The following is a 19,858-nucleotide window of genomic DNA, read 5'->3' as shown; positions in this document are numbered from 1 at the left end:
AACAAAAAAATGGTTCAAAATAAATTTTGCTCATTTTCCTCATCACCATCAACATGAACAAATCTTTACTGAATCATTGTCATGGAACCTCATCCTTCTTACAGCGCGGGAGTTGGAAGAACTGGGGTTTTTATTGCTCTGGATCACCTGACACAGCATATAAATGACCATGATTTTGTGGATATATATGGACTAGTGGCTGAACTGAGAAGTGAGAGAATGTGCATGGTGCAGAACCTGGTAAGCTCCCCAGCCTACGCTCACTCCTCTGCTCTGCATAGCTCTAAACTTTCCATGTGGGAGGATCTTTGAGCAGCCACTTGCTTGGAAGTGGGTTTTGAAGCTGGATTTGCATAGCAGGAACACTTTTTCCTGCATTGTAAACCTGTTGGGGAGGGCACCTGGTAGAGATTATGGCAGTACTGAAGTCATTGGGAAGTCCTGTTAGTGACCATGTCTACTGATATATGTGAAGAAAGTAATTTCTTAAAGTAATTGTTGTTTATCATGTAGCTACATTGGGAAACCTAGAAAATAATTACAAGACAATTTCATTTATAAGTAGTCTAAAAGGTATAATTGGGGGGAAACCAACCTTTAAAATGTTTGTTCAATGTTTCTATGGATTTTATTGGTCTATATTTATTTCTATTGTGTATTAGTAGTAATGATTATTACTGCATATTAACAGAGTGGAAAGTCTTTATTATTTTGGTATGGAGACAAAAACATTCATAAAGTAGATATATTTTTCTTCATTAAGAAAAGCATACAGTTTATTGGCAGTGAATCTAGAAACCCTCTATTGTTTAGTCAGCTCTAAGAGCGACATTAGATCCTCTATGTGTTTTATCTTATTTAATCCTGGTTTAATTGGTTATTTGTAAAGCAGAGCCAATAAAAACTAAACAACAACATAGGTATTACTGCTTGTACTTTACGAGAACTTTGTATGTAGGGAAGATATGCTTGAAGAAAGTAAGTGATATTGAAGGTAATTTTATTCAAGTGACGGAGCCAAAATGGTATCTGTATCTTTTGAGTGGATTTTGAATGCTGTGCAAATCCAGAGGGTGTATTGTAGCAAACACATAGACCTGTTGTCACAGCATCTTTCAACAGTATGTTCTAAAAGAGTAAGTGGCATTGAACTTATTACTGATAGGGAGAAGAAACAGGGTTCTGGGCTAAAATAAATAAAAGCAAACCGCTTCTAAAACAGAGTTACTTAAAGCTCTTGGGCTAATGTGTATGGATAATACATACAGTGCCATTAGGTCATTTCCCAAAGTTCCTTCTTCATGGAACCTTTTACCATTTTGAACTCCAGGCCTGTACCAGTATGTCATAGGACATAAGTGCTCTTAGAAAGGTGTTGCCATAGGCCAATCAGACTTCTCAGGAACAGTGCTTGAGTACTTAGCTCTCATGAGAAATATGTATTTTTAAAGCATAGATTGTATAATTATGTAAATTATGAAATATAAGCAAAATATGGAATGAAAGATTGTGAGAATAAGATAGAAATCTAGTACTTAAGACACCTTGTTAAGTAGCTGGGTTTTGGTGGCTCATGCCTGTAATACTAGCTACTTGGGAAGCTTACCTTGTTGGGATTATGGTCACAGGACAGCCCTGATAAAATGTCCACAAGACTCCTCAGGAATTGCTAGATGAGGTGGCCTACGAACATGTACAGTCAAGAAGTGAGACCCTATCCAAAAAGTAACCAGAAATATCAAACTAGAGCTGTGGATGTGGCTCAGTAGTAAAAGCGTAAGTGTGAGCTCAAACCCTAGTACCTCAGAGCAAAAACACTCATTGCCAAGGCTTTGTATTTTCAAAAAGGAAAATATATGCAGGGGAAAGATTCTTCCATTTTGATAATAATTTAAAACATATCATTTCAAGTTATTTGTAACTTTTAAAAGACAATCTAGGCTTTCTTCAATATCTGATTACATTGCAGCTACTTTTACCTCATTTGATTGAATGTTTGTTTCACCGCCCTAGTAATTTTTGGGAGAAGGATATTGCAATTTCTTTTTGCTGTGGCAGCCAGAAATCATGCAGCTGATCCTTCAAGGGTCTTAGTCTTCGGTACCAAGCCAACTATTGACTATCTTTAAAATCATTTACTTATTTTTGGTTAAAAATTTCTTTTGGCAAAATTAATAGTTATCTGTCTGGTATAGGACAAAAGCTGGGGTAGATTGTTTCCTTCTAGAGTCTAGAGTCAAATAATGTAACTTGAAATAAATTTGACATTCCTTAAAACTGAGGAATTGAACTTTGTGAAGAGTATGTTCAAGAAGAATATGTATTAATTCTTTCACCCAATGTATATGGTGCAAACTTCGTATGTTCTACTTTTCTAACTAGTCACAGAGCAGTGTATTTCAGGTTGGATGGAAAAATAGGAAAGTTTCCGTCAGAAAACTGAGTTCAGAATCAAGTTCTGCTGATTTTCAATGTGAGACTTCAACCTCTCTGAGCTATTTCTTTTTGTGATATGTTAATATTTTCAGAAGTTTGTTGTGTTCCACAAGAGAAAGCACAGGCCCCAATGTGTAGTTAAATGTCTCACAAGAGTTTCCTGGATTCCTTCCCAACGAAAGCTGGGTATTCGGGAGCTCTCTTTCATTTGTTTTGGTTTCCTGAAGTTACACTCTTATGATCTTTTTCCCATGATGGAAAACAGGAAAATAACCGTGTCTTGGCTCTGGCCTTTATTAAGCTAGCATCGCCTTGCACAGGATGGTTTCTTATTTTCTTCAGTTGCACTGGGGAGTGATTCCCGTTTCCATGAAAAATGATCATGTCTCAACACATACAACAGAAGCCACACTGAGGGCTGGGAGGCAGCCAGTCTCTGTAATATACTGCCACTCAAAGACGCCAGAGGGCTATGGCCTCCACTCAGCAGAGAGCTCTGTTAAGGAGGTTTGAGAGGACTTGCAGCTCTGCACTCACATAATATTTGAAATGCTACTAGTGCCTGATGGATCTCGGTGATTCCTGTGGCTGCTCTGGATTCTTCTGGAAACTTATTGATGTCCGTTCATGCAGTGAAAGAAAATACTAGCTATCCTCTTGTGGATGTCTAATTTATTGTCACACATTTTATATTGTCCTCTAGATCTCAGAGTATAGGTCTTTTGACCCCCAGGTGAGGAGATTGAGCATCAGAAAAGTTTCAGTTAACGTTTTAAAAAAGTTTAAGGTAGCGTTTGGATGGCTAATCCACAGTAGAAATTGGACTTTACATGACACGAGATACTCTTCTTGGCAGCAGTAATACAGACAGAGGGCAGGGAGACCTTGGAACCCACAGGACTGGCTGTGGAGCTCAGCTTACTCTGTTGGCAAAGATCAGACCCATCATTCTTTCCAATGGAGAGGATGAGATCTGAAGAGTCACATGCTTCATATATCAAATGTGACTTTGAATTTAACTGAACATTTTTTTAAAAAAGCACAGGAATCTACAAATATAAATAACTTGAAGAATGTCTTTCATGTTGTGATGAAAATACTCATTTGGAGTTACTGTAAAAAAGTAACTTACAATTTCAGAATGATTACTATCACTGTACTAAGACAACATTTCATTTTGTTCTCCAAACTGAATTGTGGAACTTGATCCTTTATTTGTAAATTGATCATCTTACTTGCAAAACTTGCCCCCCCCCCAGTGACTTCTACAGGCTTTCCATCCATTCCTAAATGGTAAAATTTGGGTAGCTCTGAGAATGAAATGAGCAGCAAATATGTATTATACAACTACTCTGTGCTGAGCACTATTATACAACTACTCTGTGCTGGGCACTATTAACATGTAATGGGTAAGTAACACTGACTATAAATGCAGCTCTTTCATAGAGCGGACACTATAATGATGAGATGGTCTTGGAGATGATTTGTTATCCATGAGGAAATAGATATTACTAATAATAATCAGTGATTTCTAAACACCATTCAAATAGACAAAATGCTTTTCAGTTATTGTCACAATAAATAGGAAGATAACCTGCCAAAAATATTGCTTTTGAGGATGTTTGACTTAAATCAGTTGTCAGATTTGCATATGTCATGCAGGTTTGTTTAATGTGTACAAATAAGCCTGATTTAAAGCACACAGTTGCTTCTAGTCTTCACTACTTCTCAGAAAATCCAAATTCAGAAATGCTAATGAGCTATTGAAATATATTGAATAAACATAAAAAATCCAGATGGTACTCTATTTACCACAAACATTCAGGTGAAAAATTAAAAGTACTGGACTAGCACCTGGATGCTTGGATTTTCACTAGTTAACTGCCTGGTATTGACAAATTGGAAACAGACAGTTGACATTAAGTGGATTAGATGTCCAGATAATTAGAAGAGTTGCTATATTTAAAAATTGTCAATAGTATATAAAGATGCTCCCTTCACTGATTTCAAAAGTAAGCATGTTGTCTGTATGATAGCAAGAAAAGTATTTATAAGAGAAAATACTCAGTTACATTTATTAGGAAAATGGAGACTTATGAACAAATTTAGCAAGAGTTGCTACTTTTGAATAATCACAGCAGGAAAAAATATATTAACACTTGATATTCTACAAAAGCAACAGGAAACCACAGGAATTCAGTGAACTTTATGTTTGAAATGCCATAAAACCTTTTATCTGCTGTGGTCAACTCTGTTTCTGACTTAGTTATTTCACATTGTTGAATTCATTAACGTTTTCCACTGTGGTATTTGTTTAACTACTCTTCCTTTGATATCTAGGCACAATATATTTTCTTGCACCAGTGCATTCTGGATCTCTTATCTAATAAAGGAAGTAACCAGCCCATCTGCTTTGTCAACTACTCTGCACTTCAGAAGATGGACTCTTTGGATGCCATGGAAGGTAGGCTGGCACCAGGTGCATCTGATTAACTAGCTTCCCACCTATCATAGGGATATTAAAATTTGATAATAACCACAACATTAAAATGTGTAGATGGGTCTGTGCACATGTCAAAAAAGTTCATTTCTCCTTTATTAATTATAGTTTTATCTGGATTATACGTTTTTCCATGGAATATTTCAGTCCTTTGAGCAGTTACCTTTAATAATCTCTGGCAACATCTCACTTCATGTTTTAGGTGATGTTGAGCTTGAATGGGAAGAAACCACCATGTAAATCAGACCAAAGATTACAGCCGGAAGATACTTTCAAATCCCAGGGGCCAAAATTACCCCTTTATGCTTCTGAATTGAAACATACAATCTTGTGGAATTCTTCACACTTCCCTGGCTGTGCCTTACTAAACGGATTTACCATTGTATGGACAGTTCTAGAAAATTACTATTTTAGGGTAGTTACTTACCTTATGCAGAATAAATATTACTCAGTAAAAATGTTCAGTAAAAATGTTTAAAAAAAGACATCCTATGGGTTCTTTTAGATCCTCTGTATTTCATTTATCAGAATAAGCCAAATATAAAATTATTCCATTGGTATTTTATTTCAATATGGATTTTTTTCTCAACATGTTGAATTGGATTTTGAACCAAAGCTGTAAATGTTGATTCAGTAGGGTCATTTTGGCCTTCAGAGAAATGACGTTTCTTGTGGATGACTTCCAAGGCTGTCATAATGATCTGTACTTCTATGTGTGTCCCTGCATTTTGAATGCTCTGTTTTATGAGTGTAGAGATATCTCGTGATCCTGAACAGCTGAACAGTCACCCCTGACACTGCAGGGATTATACAGCCTCTAGACAACACACAGTAGCTCTTTAGGGAAATGTAGGGCAATTTTAAATTGCCCTGTGGTTTTTAGTGTTGGGGGAATTAAAAAAATAACGGTCTAATTGTACATATGGAGTTTAAGGTGCCTGTCTAACCTGCTTATATCTATACATCATCAGTCATAGGTGGCCACAGTGCTTTGCATATTTAAAGACGTAGGTAAATGATTAGAGTATTTGCCCTTTAGATTTATGTTCAACCCAATATGAACTATTTTGAAGTTTCCTCAGCAGAAATTGAGAAAAGCAGCAATAAAACTGTGTAGTGTGTGGCAAGTTTATAAAATGATAGTTGCTGTGGTGCCAACAGAGACTTCTGAACAGGTTATATGAAATCATCTTTATCTCATTTCCCAAAGATGATGAGGGAGAATTTGATGAAACTGAAAAGGAAGAAATTAACCAGGTTGTAGTAAATTAGAGATGTTTAGAAAGAAAAATTTTCAGCAGCCTCTATGTTATTCAATAATGATAATATACCAAACTACTTCATCTATGTAAATTTGTCTCAGATTTCTATTAAGTCATAAAATAAGTAGCAGTAATTATTCTACTATGATAAGAACTATATCTTATGCTTATTTCTGCTGGGTTACACATATAGAAAATGTCATGGCCAATAAACTGAAATTTAGTGATTTATTTGTATCATGATTTTAGAGATACTGAAGTGTTAATTTGATTTTGTATTACATATCAATATGTAAATAAAATTGTGTTAGAGCATATATAAATATAAAAGTAATGCTTTATATATGAATATAATATAATGACATACATTTTATGTTAAAAATAATTAAGACATAGTCACCCACAGAGAGAAACTAGATTTATCCTTAGAATTCACTATCCAAGAAATTATATTTAATATTCACAGTCAGTCCCTGGGAAAGAGTAAAATCCATATCTGGTGTTTTGTAGCAAGGAAGTTAAAATAAAATTTACTGAGCTCCCCACCAATTTTACTCTAGATAAAGTTATGGAAATCAATAAATATGTGGGGAAAGCTAAGAGAACAGATATCTAAATCAGATACACACACACACACACACATATATATACATATATATAGTGATGTTTATCTTTTGACCAACATGCATGCATACATGCCTACATAAAGCAGAATAGTACTATTATTTCTCTTCCAAGACAATGCTTATCAGACTCATCTTCCTGAAATTGTGTGAAACATTTTTTAAAGACTTGGCTCCACACAGGTAATATAACACTGGCCTAAGATGCAAATGCCTTTCAGTCCTAGACTGAATCCCCACAACCAGGGGAGATTCTGGATATTGACTTCATTTTCAGTACACACACACACACACACACACACACACACACACACATTATCTTGTTACATGTGCCTGGCTCACTAGCTATATTATGTCAAGAAACTGTAACTGAAGCTCACATAGTAATGATAGCTAAATTTTCTCTTTATTATGTTGTGAAACTATCCATGTACACTCATGCTCAATAGGTGGCTACTAAGTGCAAATTAAAATAACAAGGAACACCTGTAACATTTTTTCAGCTCCTATTTGTCAAAATTAGCTGAAGCACATGTACAATAAATGAGCAACATGTGTTTCATATAAACCAGATGAAACTGGAGCCTGGCAGAATGGTGCGCCAGGGAGGCGGGCAGCTGTGGACATCACCTCAACTTGCCTCCTGCACTTTCAGGCAGGATTTTTAGTTTGTTGATTATATGTATAATGAATGTTTCATTAAAAATTAATTAAACTTTACTTCTTCATAAAGATTAGCCGTGCATACTTTGGTACACTCGATTTTAAAAACTAAAATCAGCGGTGCCTTCTGTTAAGTTCCAATTGTGATGACTAAAAATCTATTTTCACGGGCTTTTAGAAAACTCAAAGTAGAAATTTGATGAGGACTGAAATTCTTACCTGAGTGATAGTAAAAGGTTAAAAAGATGGCAAAGAGGTGATAAAGCATAATCTTAACAAAATAACTTGCCTTCTTAGTGCAAGTATTCATTTGTGGTAAATGGTTTCACTTTCTGAATAGGGTTTCCATGGAGAATTGGGTCTAATATATCCAACTGGTCATGAAGACCTTCTGAGGAACAGATTAGATTATGTGTATAAAAATGTTTTAAAAAGTAAAGTAAACTTCACAAACCTAAGATAGTCATTTACTGAGGTTGGTCGGTGAACAATATATATCAATAAGATAATATATTTCATTTTAGGTTTGTAGAGGTTCTTTGTGATATTTATAGGTTCTTTGTCCCATATCAGTCTGTAGTTTTCACATGGTAGGACTAAAAAGGAAATAAATATAGAATATATAGTGACTTCTACCAAATAAGACCACTGATGTATTTTTAAATAAATGATGAAGAGCATTCTCAAAGGATTTTTGAATTAAGCTGAATATAGAAATTTATACCAATAAAAGTATGTACAAAGAAAATATGATTGAAAAAACAAAGAAAATTTTATTGAATTTAAATCTGAATTCTGTATCATTGCCTATGGTACCATCCTTTGAAAATTTAATAGAATGAAAGACAAAACATTCTTCTCTTCTGTTAATGAATATGTTTCTAATGACAACATTATTTTTATATTCTAGTGACAAAGTCTTCTTGGAATGGGAAATCACTTTAGCAAATTGCAGACTTCTCTTTTTTTCGGCGTTAGTGAGGTTTGAGAACAGGGCCTTGAATTTACTACAGGGCAGGCATTCTACCACAGAGTCTTATCTTCAGTCCTTTTATTATTTTTGGTAGTTTTAGAATAAGGTCTCACTTTCTCCCTGACCTTGCATCTGGACCATGATTCATTTATTTTAGGCATGCGCCACCATTAACAAGGGGAATCTGTAATTCTCGTAAATGATATTCTTTGAGTACTATGAAATGGCCCTTATAAAGAAAAGTAGCAATCATTTCATGTCCCAATTTCCAAGTAGCCATTTATCATCTTCCTGCTAATCCCATGAAAATGAGGCAGAAAAGATAATGTACATGCAGTATAGTTTTGGAGAAAATATGTAACACATCTATATAAATGGTAAGTATACCATATTCCAGGGCAAGGCTATAATAGAAGTTATCAATTCTTTCCAAATTAATTGGTACCTTTAGTACAGTGGGCTTCTAAATTTAAAATCGGAAAGATTTCCTCTTAAATGAAATCAAAATGGCAACTCATTTCCTTAAACTAAGGGCAATTACCAAAAAAAAAAAAAAACACAAATAAAAAACAAAAACAAACACAAAATGAATAAAGAGAGCTTCCAAACTTTAGTGATGAAATGTTCAAGGCTTTTATCTACTATCAAGAAAAAGGGAGCTATGCCTGATTTCATGATATTGTGAAGAAAATGCAAATTTAAGTTATGACCAGCACTACTCAATAGAATAAATTAAATTAATGTCACTGAGAATTCTATTATCTGACAAGGATCTAGAGCAAATCGAGATGGGAGTATAAAATAGTACTTTGAAAACATTTTGGTAATTTCTTCTAAAGTTGAACATACGACTACATTAACATACTTCCTGTATTACTACTCCTAGACATTTATTGAAGAGAAATGAAAACATATTTTCAGAAAAGCACTTGGATGAAGGTGCTTAGTAGCTTAGTTCATAACAGCCAAAAGCGTAGAGAGTCCAGAAGACCATCTGCAAGAATAGTAAACAAGTTGAGGCATATTTGGACAATGACATCTAACTTGGCAATAGAAATGAATTATGGATACAAGTAGTGGAAAATTCTCAAAAATAGAGTTAAAGATGACAGCCAGAAAGAGAAAATGCAGGAATTCATCCACATGAAGTTCAGCAATATGCCACACTATAATCTATTGTGATAGATATTAAATAAATGAAGGATGAAGGATGTATGTGAGGAACTGGTTGAAATGGTGATAATGGAACATTTGGGGAATGCTTAAAATTTTATTTATCTTGGCTGGAATGTGCATACACAGTTATCTTAATATGTAAAATGAATTAAATTGTATGCATACAATGAGTGCATGTTACTTTATATAAACTGTATAAACATGCAATAAAGATGATTGAAAATCATGCATGATGAAAAGCAGTTTCAAAACATTTATAGTATGTCATTTATAAAATAATTTATGGCTTTACGTATGTTTTGTTTATTTCTTTAATATTTTTATTGTAAAGATACTGTACAGAGGAGTTACAGTTACATGAGTAAGGTAATGAGTACACTTCTTATTGAGCAGTATTAACCCATCCTTTGTTTTCCCCTACTATCCCTTCCTTCCTCTCCTCCCCAACACCTCCCTCCCCCCAACCCCGAAGTTCTAAAGTTTGTTCTCAACATAGTGTCTTGTAGGCCTCATTGTTACAATGGGTCAACCTGTATCCTTTTTTCAGCATTTTGTTATTTCCTTTCCCCTCCCCAAATTAGAAAAATGTATATACAAGATGCAGGGCACCAGAATCAAATACAGTGACAACAGGGTACCATAGGGAAAGAACATACAAAAGAAACAAAAAAAATCACCTAGAATATTAAAAACAACAGCAACAAAGAAAAAAAGCCTCTTGTGTCCATATCTTGGGGTTCATTTTGCTTAGCACCGTTTTATAAGGTCAAAACTATGTTTATAGCAGCATTATTCAGCACAGTTAAGATAAGGAACTACCCCCAGATGCCCCTCAGCAGATGAATGGATCAAGAAAATGGAATTCTATGCCTCCATCAGAAAGAATAACACTGTCCCATTTGATAGGAAATGGAAAGACTTGGAAAAAAAATATGTTAACTGAAGTAATCTTGACCCAAAGAAATATAGGTCCCTTGGTTTCCCTTATTTGCAATAACTAGTATATGTCTAGGATAATCTTACCGGACAAACAGAAAAGGTCAAAAGCTATGTACATAAAATATTTTTAATGCAAAAAATAATTACAAATACATCTTCTACTGGGAAAATACAAAATTGTGAATAGGAAGAATTATAGTTTCTCCAAGAGTGGAACAGGGCAAGTAGGGAGAAATGTTGCAGTGGAATCAGAGGAATACACAGGATTTAAAATGCATTTACAATCTTTATTTTAAAATTTGCAGCATATTAGCACATTGTTAGATATGCTAAAAATTAAACAGTGAATAAAGAAATGAACACATTAGTCTATATTATGATTACTTATTAAGGAGACAGAAATTGGATTGTCTTAAGCGTTTTTGGGGGAAATATACCTCATCAAAAGTAATTTGACTCAGAAGATAGGGTAAGGAAGTTTCAAGATATTCTGGAACCAGATATTGCTCAGAGTGAAGCAGGCGCTAGAGACGCAAAGCAGGTCTGGACTTAGCTGCCAGCCGGTCCAGAGAGTACAGTAATAAGAAACAGGTGGTAAACCAGGCTAGCAGGACACTTGAGAGCAGGCTGGTTAAAGGTAACATAACAGGCAGGTGAAACAAAGCTAAAGAGAGTCCAGGAACTGACACTGTGTATATCCAAGTGTAGCAATTCACAGAGAAGTGCACCACTGGGAAGTAGTTTTCTACTCGCTAGCTAGACCAGTGGTGGCTCATTTCCTCAGGAAAGGCAGAGACACAAGCAAGGTCAAAATCTCTCCTCTATCTGTATATCTACAGACAGGTTGGTGGTAGCCAATGGATAGTTAGAGAGATGATTCATAGAGATAGATAGATGATTAATAGATAGTAGATGACAGATAATTAGATGTTAGATAATGCCAGAGCACTAATTAAATGCCAATGGAATGAGTGAATGGACAAATCTGTTATGTAACTAGTACGCTAGGGAGATTTAGAGGCAGAAAAGCCATCAAAATAAGGCACCCAAAATATATCGCTACTAATCAAAACAATAATAAAGAAAATAGAAATAAAGACCACGTTGTTAGAGTCTAATAGTGAGTGGGGAAAAAAAAGGATAAATAATTAAATGAATGATGGTAGGGAATTTGGCTGTTAGTAAGAAAATCATTTAAGATTAATATTTTCACCGGAAACCAAAATGGATTTTGGAGATAATGGATAGTTTTATGCCTTTAGTCTATCTGCGTTTAACTTTTCAGGACAATAGTTTACATAGCTTCTAGTGTCCATTGGGTCATTTGACCTCAATGCCAGACATTTGAATTTTCTCTACAATTTAAAAGGGTTCAAATATTACTTGTCCCAGAAACAAAGCCTGCCTGAAGTTTAAAACATTAGATTGCTTTTAGTAACTTAACTCCCCAGCTCTACAAGTTTAATAAAACAAAAAAAGTAGCCTATAATATTGTCTATTACAATTTGAAGTTAAAATAACATAAAATAAATAAAGAAATTGAATAAAGAAATAAAATAAATAAATTGAACATCAAATGTAAAAAAAATCTCTGAGTGGAGAGAATCAGTTGGGTTTGAAAGACACTTAAATTTGTTTGCATTGCAAACACAGGTAAAACTTTGGCTATGTTTTATAAATGCCACTATTGAAAAAAAAACAACAAAATTTGAGCCCAACAAATCTCACTCTTCCAGCAAATGTATCTAACTAGGAGATTCCCAATGGAGCAGACTAAAAGATAGCAACTGTGCCACTGTAACCCATCAAGTTTTCCTTTGTCTTTGCTTATGTATTCCATAAAACCTATTTCTTCAATAGAGTTCAAATGCAATTTCTTTTTCATGCTTTCCAATTCATAATTACCATTTGCTTAGGTAAACTCTTTAACTTTTTTTTTTTTTTTTTTTGGTCGTGGGGTCTGAACTCTGGGCCTGGGCGCTGTCCCTCAGCTCTTCAGCTCAAGGCTAGCCCTCTACCACTTGAGCCACAGCGCCACTTCCGGCTTTTTTCTTTTTCGCTTATGTGGTGCTGAGGAATCGAACCCAGGGCCTCAGGCATGCAAGGCAAGCGCTTTACCACTGAGCCACCTTCCCAACCCAATTTAACATTTTTATTGTATCTTGATTTAGCTTTTTCTAGATGTTCTTAATATTACTGAATGTATTCAGTAATACTCATTATTTGGAGCAAGCTACCTAGTTCCTGCTCCTATAATCTTTGTCTCTGTATACCAAGAGCCATTTCAGCTCTTTCAACTATTGTTCAGACATACTCCAAATTTCTGGGAAGAATTTTTTTAAGCCTATAATGTAAGATCTATTCCTTTTCTACTTTTTGGTGTCACTATCTAAGATACTTTACTACAGAAGTTGGGCACACCTTACTTCATGGCCCTTAAAACTAAGATTCTGTTTTATTTACCAGATATGCTAGTTCAACATAAGCTGATATTTATATTTTTTACACTTATATTCTTGAATGACATGTTTCATTTTTATTATAAAAGTAGAATATTACGTAAGGAATTTTATGTAACAGACCAAAAAAACTAAAAATAGTTCAGTTAACCCACCTGAGTCACAGATTATTAAACACAATTTTAATTAAGTACAGTTAAAAAATGAAGTATCAACAACACAAACGTAAGATTCTGTGTGTATTACTACACAATTTGACTTGGAGAAACTCTCAGTCATTCCATGTTATCAATGTTGTGTGATCTGCTTGTGATCTGTTTCCTTGCCCTTAATTTTGTATTAAAAAAAAATCTCCCTCCCCAAAGCAAAGTAAAAGTAGAGGTGCTTAAGTGATTAAGCAAAACTTTTAGCTTGTTGAAGAGCATCATGTCTTTAGCAGAAATGATGTTGCATTTGGAGAAAATGAGTCAAGCACTACACGGGAGTATATGAAAATCCGTACCCCGAGCATCCATGTTTTCCTTTGTTCTTTTGTTTTTAAATTCTGTTCTCCTTGGGACCATATGTATCCATGGATGGCAAGCATCTGCCACAAGTAAAATTAAGTTCCACTCCTCATAATTCTATTACCTAAGGACAACTATAACTAACAAGTCTTCTCACCATTGTCACCAAAAGAAATTAATCAAGGCTTTAAACAAATCACCTAATAAGATAATTGGCAGATGTATGGGCACTGTTCAAAAATAAATCTGATCATTTTGCTTTCCACACTTAAACTAGAATTATGTGAAATTTATAAAAGTATTTCATAAATGAATTCAATAGCAAAATTGCTGAATTAAATTAGTCGAAAGGAAAGTCCTGTTCTGCTTGGTGGACCATTACTTTATATTCTTTCCATGAAGTTGGTCACATTATTTTTTAAAAGTTATGTTAAATATTTTTCAATTTCCTCATATTCTAAGACAAATCCTAAAAGAAAAAGTTACATAACTATTTTAATGGGCTATATATACTGGATACATTTAGCTCTGGTAAACAGAAATCCATTACTTGACCTTTAAATGATATGCCACATAACCTAGTGGTGGACACTGATAATATAAAATAGTTTGGACTTTAACTCTCAGTGTTCATAATCTAATAATGTAAGTGATGATCCACCAAGAAACATGACATTTGTGTAGACTTCTAAACCAAAAAGAAACAATGCAATTGGAGACAACTTTATTCAACTTTAATTCCAATAAGAAATTTTTGTATAACAAAAATTAAGGGAATTGATTCACTTTCTGTATACTTGAGCAATGGTTTGAAGATGATATGTCTCTCTGAGCTTTCCTATACTGGAAGCTAAGGTCCTTGTGTGGAAGTTTTGATGTGCTAGAAAATTTAACAGACAGAGCCATAGCCTGGCACAGGTGGCTCATGCCCCTCCCTGTCTATTCAGGAGGCTGCGACGTGAGTCTATTGTTGGAAGCTCCCCCAGGCAGGAAAAGTCCATGAGACTCTTATCTCCAACTAACCACAAAAAATGCTGGAAATGATGCTGTGGCTCAAGTGGCAGAGCCCTCGCCTTGAGTAAAGCTGCTGGGACAGAGCCCAGGTCCTGAATTCAATCTCCAGTACCAGCACCAAAAAGAAAGCAAGCAAGGAGGGAAGGGAAGAAGGGAGGAAGGGAGGAAGGGAGAAAGAGAAAGAAAGAATAGCAAGCAAGCAAGAAAGAAAGAAAGGAAGGAAGGAAGAAAGAAAGAGGAGAGAGAAAGAGAGAGAAAGGAAGGAAGGAAGGAAGGAAGGAAGGAAGGAAGGAAGGAAGGAAGGAAGGAAGGAAGGAAGGGAGGGAGGGAGGGAGGGAGGGAGGGAGGGAGGGAGGGAGGGGAAGCGGAGGCTTGTTGTAAATGATTAGGTCATGGGCTGCCACCCTTGGAAGGTACTGATGCCTGTCTCTAGAAGTGTCTAGGTCTCCCCACATGTAGAATAGCTGTCATGAGAAGGAGACATTAGGACGTGATTCCGCCCCCATGTGGCTGGCCCACTCTACACAGTCTGTTTCCTTCCCACTGTATTACGTTGTGACCCCACTAGGAGTGCTTTGCCAGGATGCTGATATCATACTGTGTGGATCTTTCAGCCATCAGAGTTGTCAGCTAAATGAAATTATTTTTCTTTATCATCCACCATCCATTATTTTGTTGTAACAATATAAAATATACTTACAGTTGGTCTTTCACTTTAAATGTAGAATGTAGATTTCTCAACGGACATGAACCCTTCTTAGGAATAGTATGGGGTGAAATGAATACTTAAAGGAAAATGAATGTTTTAATAATTATTGTGTTCCTTCACTCATGCCTAAAGATTGCATAGTATCTGTTTTAGCCTTCTGTCCTTGAAACCCATTGGTCTATAATTCCACCCCCATAGCTATGCAGTGGGTATTTGAAGAAATAATCATTGTAGGGAAATGTGATAACTGCTAAGGTATAATCACAGAGGCAGCTACTGTAATTAATCTGAGCCATGTGGAAAAAGGCAGTTGTGAAAAATTGGTCCAAGGTGATGGTCCATATGCCACAAATAGTCTGTGAGTATTTTCTTACAGTCATGAACTTTGAAGTGTGAGCAGATAGAAGACAACATCAAGTGCTCCCAAAGTTCCTGTCATTCCGGTGCTCTTCTCTACCACATTTTGCTTTCAAAGTCGTAAGCCATTAAAAGGAAGATGTATTTTACCCTAAAACCTTTTCCATCAATCCAGTAAACATTTAAATAATTTTTGGTTATGCATTGATTTTCGTAATCTTGCGATTTTTTTTATAGAGTCAAATTTGATAGAAGTCTGATGGTCAATCTTGAAATCAAAATCATTTTATAACTTTAACTGGACTCCTCTCTATGTCTCTCTCTTTCTCTGTGTCTCTCTCTTTCTCTCTCTGTGTTTCTCTTCCCACTCTTTCTCTCTCCCTCCTACCCTTTCCTCTTCTCTTGTCTCTGTTTCACTATTATTCATCTTTATTCTCAGACTATGACAAAGCTCCAGAGCACCAAAAAAATGTCCTGCTGCGCACTTCTGAAGATAGATCTAAATCATTGAACCTTACAAAATTTCACATTAATCTTATAAAATCTTATAACATCATACTTTGTACTTCCTCTGGTGAAGCGTATTGTTAAGAAAATTTATTTATAAAACACTTTAAGTAACTTCCACTGTCAAAATATGTTATGGTATTATCGTATACCCCAAAACTGATTTTAATCATCATTTTAATCTTCAAAAGATAACTTATTCCTTTGAATTTAGGGTTTTCTTCAAAGTCAGAAAAAAACAAGCTTTTTAATTAATTGAAATGGATAAGAGTAAAGAAAAATGTTATTGAGCTTTAGAAAAAATTATTTAAAATACTAAATTATGGAGCAAGGAAAAAGTTTAGCAACAAGAAAAGTCTAGGTGTTTTGGAAACTTACATGTCAGATTAAAAATAGGATGTGGTTCTTTAAAAACAAGGCAAAACACCAGTTTCTGAGCTATTATAACAATACAAAGTCTAATAGACTAAGTCACATTAATTGAGCTTAAAAAATGTTAAAAGAATACCAAAACAATCAAACCATTTAACATACATATGTCATATTGAAGCATAATAATCCCAAAACAATTACTGCCTTTTGGTAGCCCTCAAGTACAAACATTTCCAGGAACAGTAGAACTGATTGGTAAAAGCACAGATCCGTCCTTGACTCTCACATTCTTTCTTTGTGACGTGATGTTTCTCACTAACCCAAAACAAAAACTGACACACACGAAAAGAACTTGTTGTGCTGTGGAAAAGTTATACCGCTTCACGGTCCAGCTTCACATGATTACAACACGAAGATTACGCACTTCTGTACAGATTCCTGATGCTAGTCATTTTAATGCCTACTAATCCTTAAAATGAGGGGCTTTCCTGATTGTGATAAAAATTAGTGAAGTGGACCATACTTCAGAAAAAGATACAATGATTAATCTCTCTTGCTGGCGAGCCATCCGTTAGTTAGCTATGAGATGAGCTGCGCACATGCAGTTCTCAACCAGAGAACTGTAAAAAGGAGCTTTTAAATATATATGCAGTCTATAACCAGGAATCTATTGGATGTACCAGGACAGGTGTGTGGAAGGAGACAGGTTAGAAAATGAAGCATCAGTGTGGATTTACTGCTGCCATGACCATTAAGGCCTGATGAAGAGAACTACTTACCTTTTGCTTTTTTTTCTTTTTTACTTTTTATGAAGTCAAGCTAAAGTATCGCTTTCTGAGAGTGTGTCAGGAACAAGTGGCAAATTGTACTGCTGACCCTGCGAGAGATCGTAGGTCCCAGTTGTTATGCCATCCTCTGAACACAGAAAGAGCTATATCAGAAGTCTGTAAAAATCTTAAATTGTCATAATAACAGCTGAGCAAAGAGAATATTCCTATTGAAAAGAAATTAATGAACACGTGTAAAAAATGGACAGTTGGTGTTAACCCCAAGTTTTGGACGTGAGGAGTAGAGTTTAGGAACCATAGAAATATAATACGGTCTTTATATGGAAAGAAAACCATACTGAACAAATATCTGCCATAGGAGTCACGCTTGTCACAGTCCCCATTAAAGCATTTAGCAGAAAGAAATGCTTTATTATGGGCAGAGAAGCCCTTACTTTGTTAATTTCCAATAGAATATGATTGTCTTTTCTTGGGAACAAATTCAGAAATTCTACCCTTAGCTAACGTGTTTCTTTTTAGGTCCAAACCAAATTGTTTCTAATTAACTTTAAAAAATGGAAATAAAATAACTTTTCAACTTCTTCAGTAGTAGCCTCATTAGAAATGAACACTCTCCAACCTGTCAATTACTACATGGACATTAATAAAAGTAAAATTTGTTTCTTTTTATTCTGATTATTAACACTGACTAAAAGAATAATTAAAACTGGTTAAAAATTTGAAGTATATTCCATCCATATTTTAAGAGCCATTAATGAACATGATTAATGTAAAACCTTTAAGAATTAAGTCATATTACTAAGCCAATATATTAAAACATTTATACTGAAGTTTGTCCTATTTCACCTTATATAAATTATGGAGAATGTTTTTAGCACATAGAATGCTTCACAAACCTGCATGCTATCCTCACACAGGGGCCATGCTAATTTTCTCAATGATCTTTTCAATTTTTAGTGTATGTGTTGCCAAAGCCAGCACTAAGTTATAAGCAACTTTTGAACTTTTCAAGGACAATCAGTCTTTGAAGTTAGAATACTTTTATCCATGTGCTTTTTTATCCAAATAGATTCAATCAGTATTTGTTTCTGTTTTATTTTCCTTTTTAGCATCATTGATCACACATACATTTAGAAATCTCAATAATTCAAGAGTATAATATTCTCAAAATGTGTGATTCCTGTCTAATTCTAATTGGAAAAGACTCCTGAGGAGATATTATTGTTTGTGTATCCATATCAGGTTTGAACTCATGCTCTTATTTGATTTTCTTACTCACAAATGGTGGTTTAGTTTTAGCACCATACCTCCAGACTTGTATTTTGCTAACTATCAAATATAAAATCTTACACACTTTTTCTTTTCTGCCCAGGCTGACTTCAAGCTGAGATCCACCAGATCTGAGCCTCTTGAGTAGTTAGGATTATAGACATGAGCCACTGGTCCCTGGCTGAACCATTGCATTAGAGGTTCAGAGAATCCCATTTTGACCCCACATACCTTCTATTTGATGGGTTCCTTGTCAACTTGATCCTGTCCTTGTAACTACAGTATATGGAACAGACTGGGCAAAAAATAGGACACATAGCAATGTATGATTTAGGGTTTGGATAATGTACTCTCTACACCACTTTTATTCTACCATAAATGTGCTGAACTAGACTATCTTTTCCTCTTCTGCTTCTCATTATATGTGTTAAAATAATAGAATAGCTATCAGTGAGTTTAACATAAATGTCACCACATATGCATTTGTGAAACACCATGGTGAAACTCCTTAGAACAATTAACATCGACTTAGCAAAAAAAAAAAAATAATAATAATAATAATAAAAGAATGACAGAAAGGTAAAACGGCCAGGCACTGGTGACTCAGGACTGTAATCCTAGCTACTCGGGAGGCTGAGATCTGAAGATTATGGTTCAAAGCCAATCTGGGTAGGAAAATCTGTGAGACTCTTCTCTCCACAGTTACAAAAAAAAAAAAAAAAAAAGCTGAAAGTGGAGCTCTGGCTCAATTGGTAGAGCACTAGCCTTGAGCAAAAGAAGCTCAGAGACTGTGCCCAGGCCCTGAATTGAAGCCCCAGGACTGGCCAAACAAAGGTCAAAATATTATTCCCTAATAAGAGAGAATACAAGTCTGAATCTTAGCCCTCAACAATCAAACCTGACCCTTTAGGACATCCAACAGAAAATAAATTTAATTTACTCACTGGATTCCTGAACAAACACTTTTATAAGCTATGTGGACCCCAGATGATTATTCTTCTTGTCATGATCAAAAGAATCAAGAACTTTTTTGATTATACAAATCATTGCTATAAAAGCCAGGGGCTAGCTCATATTACATGATTGTTGGCTAATGATAATTATCTATGTAACTTACTACTTCTTTAAAATAGACAAAGTTGGCCATGTGCCAGCTGCTCATGCCTGTAATCCTAGCTACTCAAAGGGCTGAGAACTGATGATGGTGGTGCAAAGCCAACACAGGCACGAAAGTCCATGAGACTCCTATTTCCAGTAAACTACCAGGAAGCTGGAAGTGGAGCTGTGGCTTAAAGAGGTAGAGCG

The 19,858-nt window shown here is 35.2% G+C and overlaps 1 protein-coding gene and 1 non-coding gene across 2 annotated transcripts in view; one reads left to right on the top strand and one right to left on the bottom strand.

Moving 5' to 3' along the window:
• Ptprq (protein tyrosine phosphatase receptor type Q) overlaps positions 1–5,496 on the top strand; it is a 170,224-nt gene extending 164,728 nt beyond the window's left edge. The window contains exons 44-46 of the mRNA XM_042698841.1: positions 105–240; positions 4,777–4,900; positions 5,139–5,496. Of these exons, the coding sequence (XP_042554775.1) occupies positions 105–240; positions 4,777–4,900; positions 5,139–5,176 (298 nt within the window). The 3' untranslated portion in view covers positions 5,177–5,496. The remainder of the gene's footprint in view (positions 1–104; positions 241–4,776; positions 4,901–5,138) is intronic.
• A 12,660-nt stretch (positions 5,497–18,156) lies between these two features.
• Positions 18,157–18,265, bottom strand: LOC122124434. Its single transcript, XR_006150548.1, has one exon. It is a non-coding gene; the product is annotated as a U6 spliceosomal RNA (small nuclear RNA).
• Positions 18,266–19,858: the final 1,593 nt, after the last annotated feature.

This window comes from Dipodomys spectabilis, unplaced genomic scaffold (assembly GCF_019054845.1).
Source record: "Dipodomys spectabilis isolate Male_0828 unplaced genomic scaffold, ASM1905484v1 ptg000234l, whole genome shotgun sequence".
NCBI lineage: Eukaryota > Metazoa > Chordata > Mammalia > Rodentia > Heteromyidae > Dipodomys > Dipodomys spectabilis.
The sequence above is the reverse complement of the archived record's forward strand: the minus strand, read 5'-3'. Positions and strand labels throughout refer to the sequence as shown.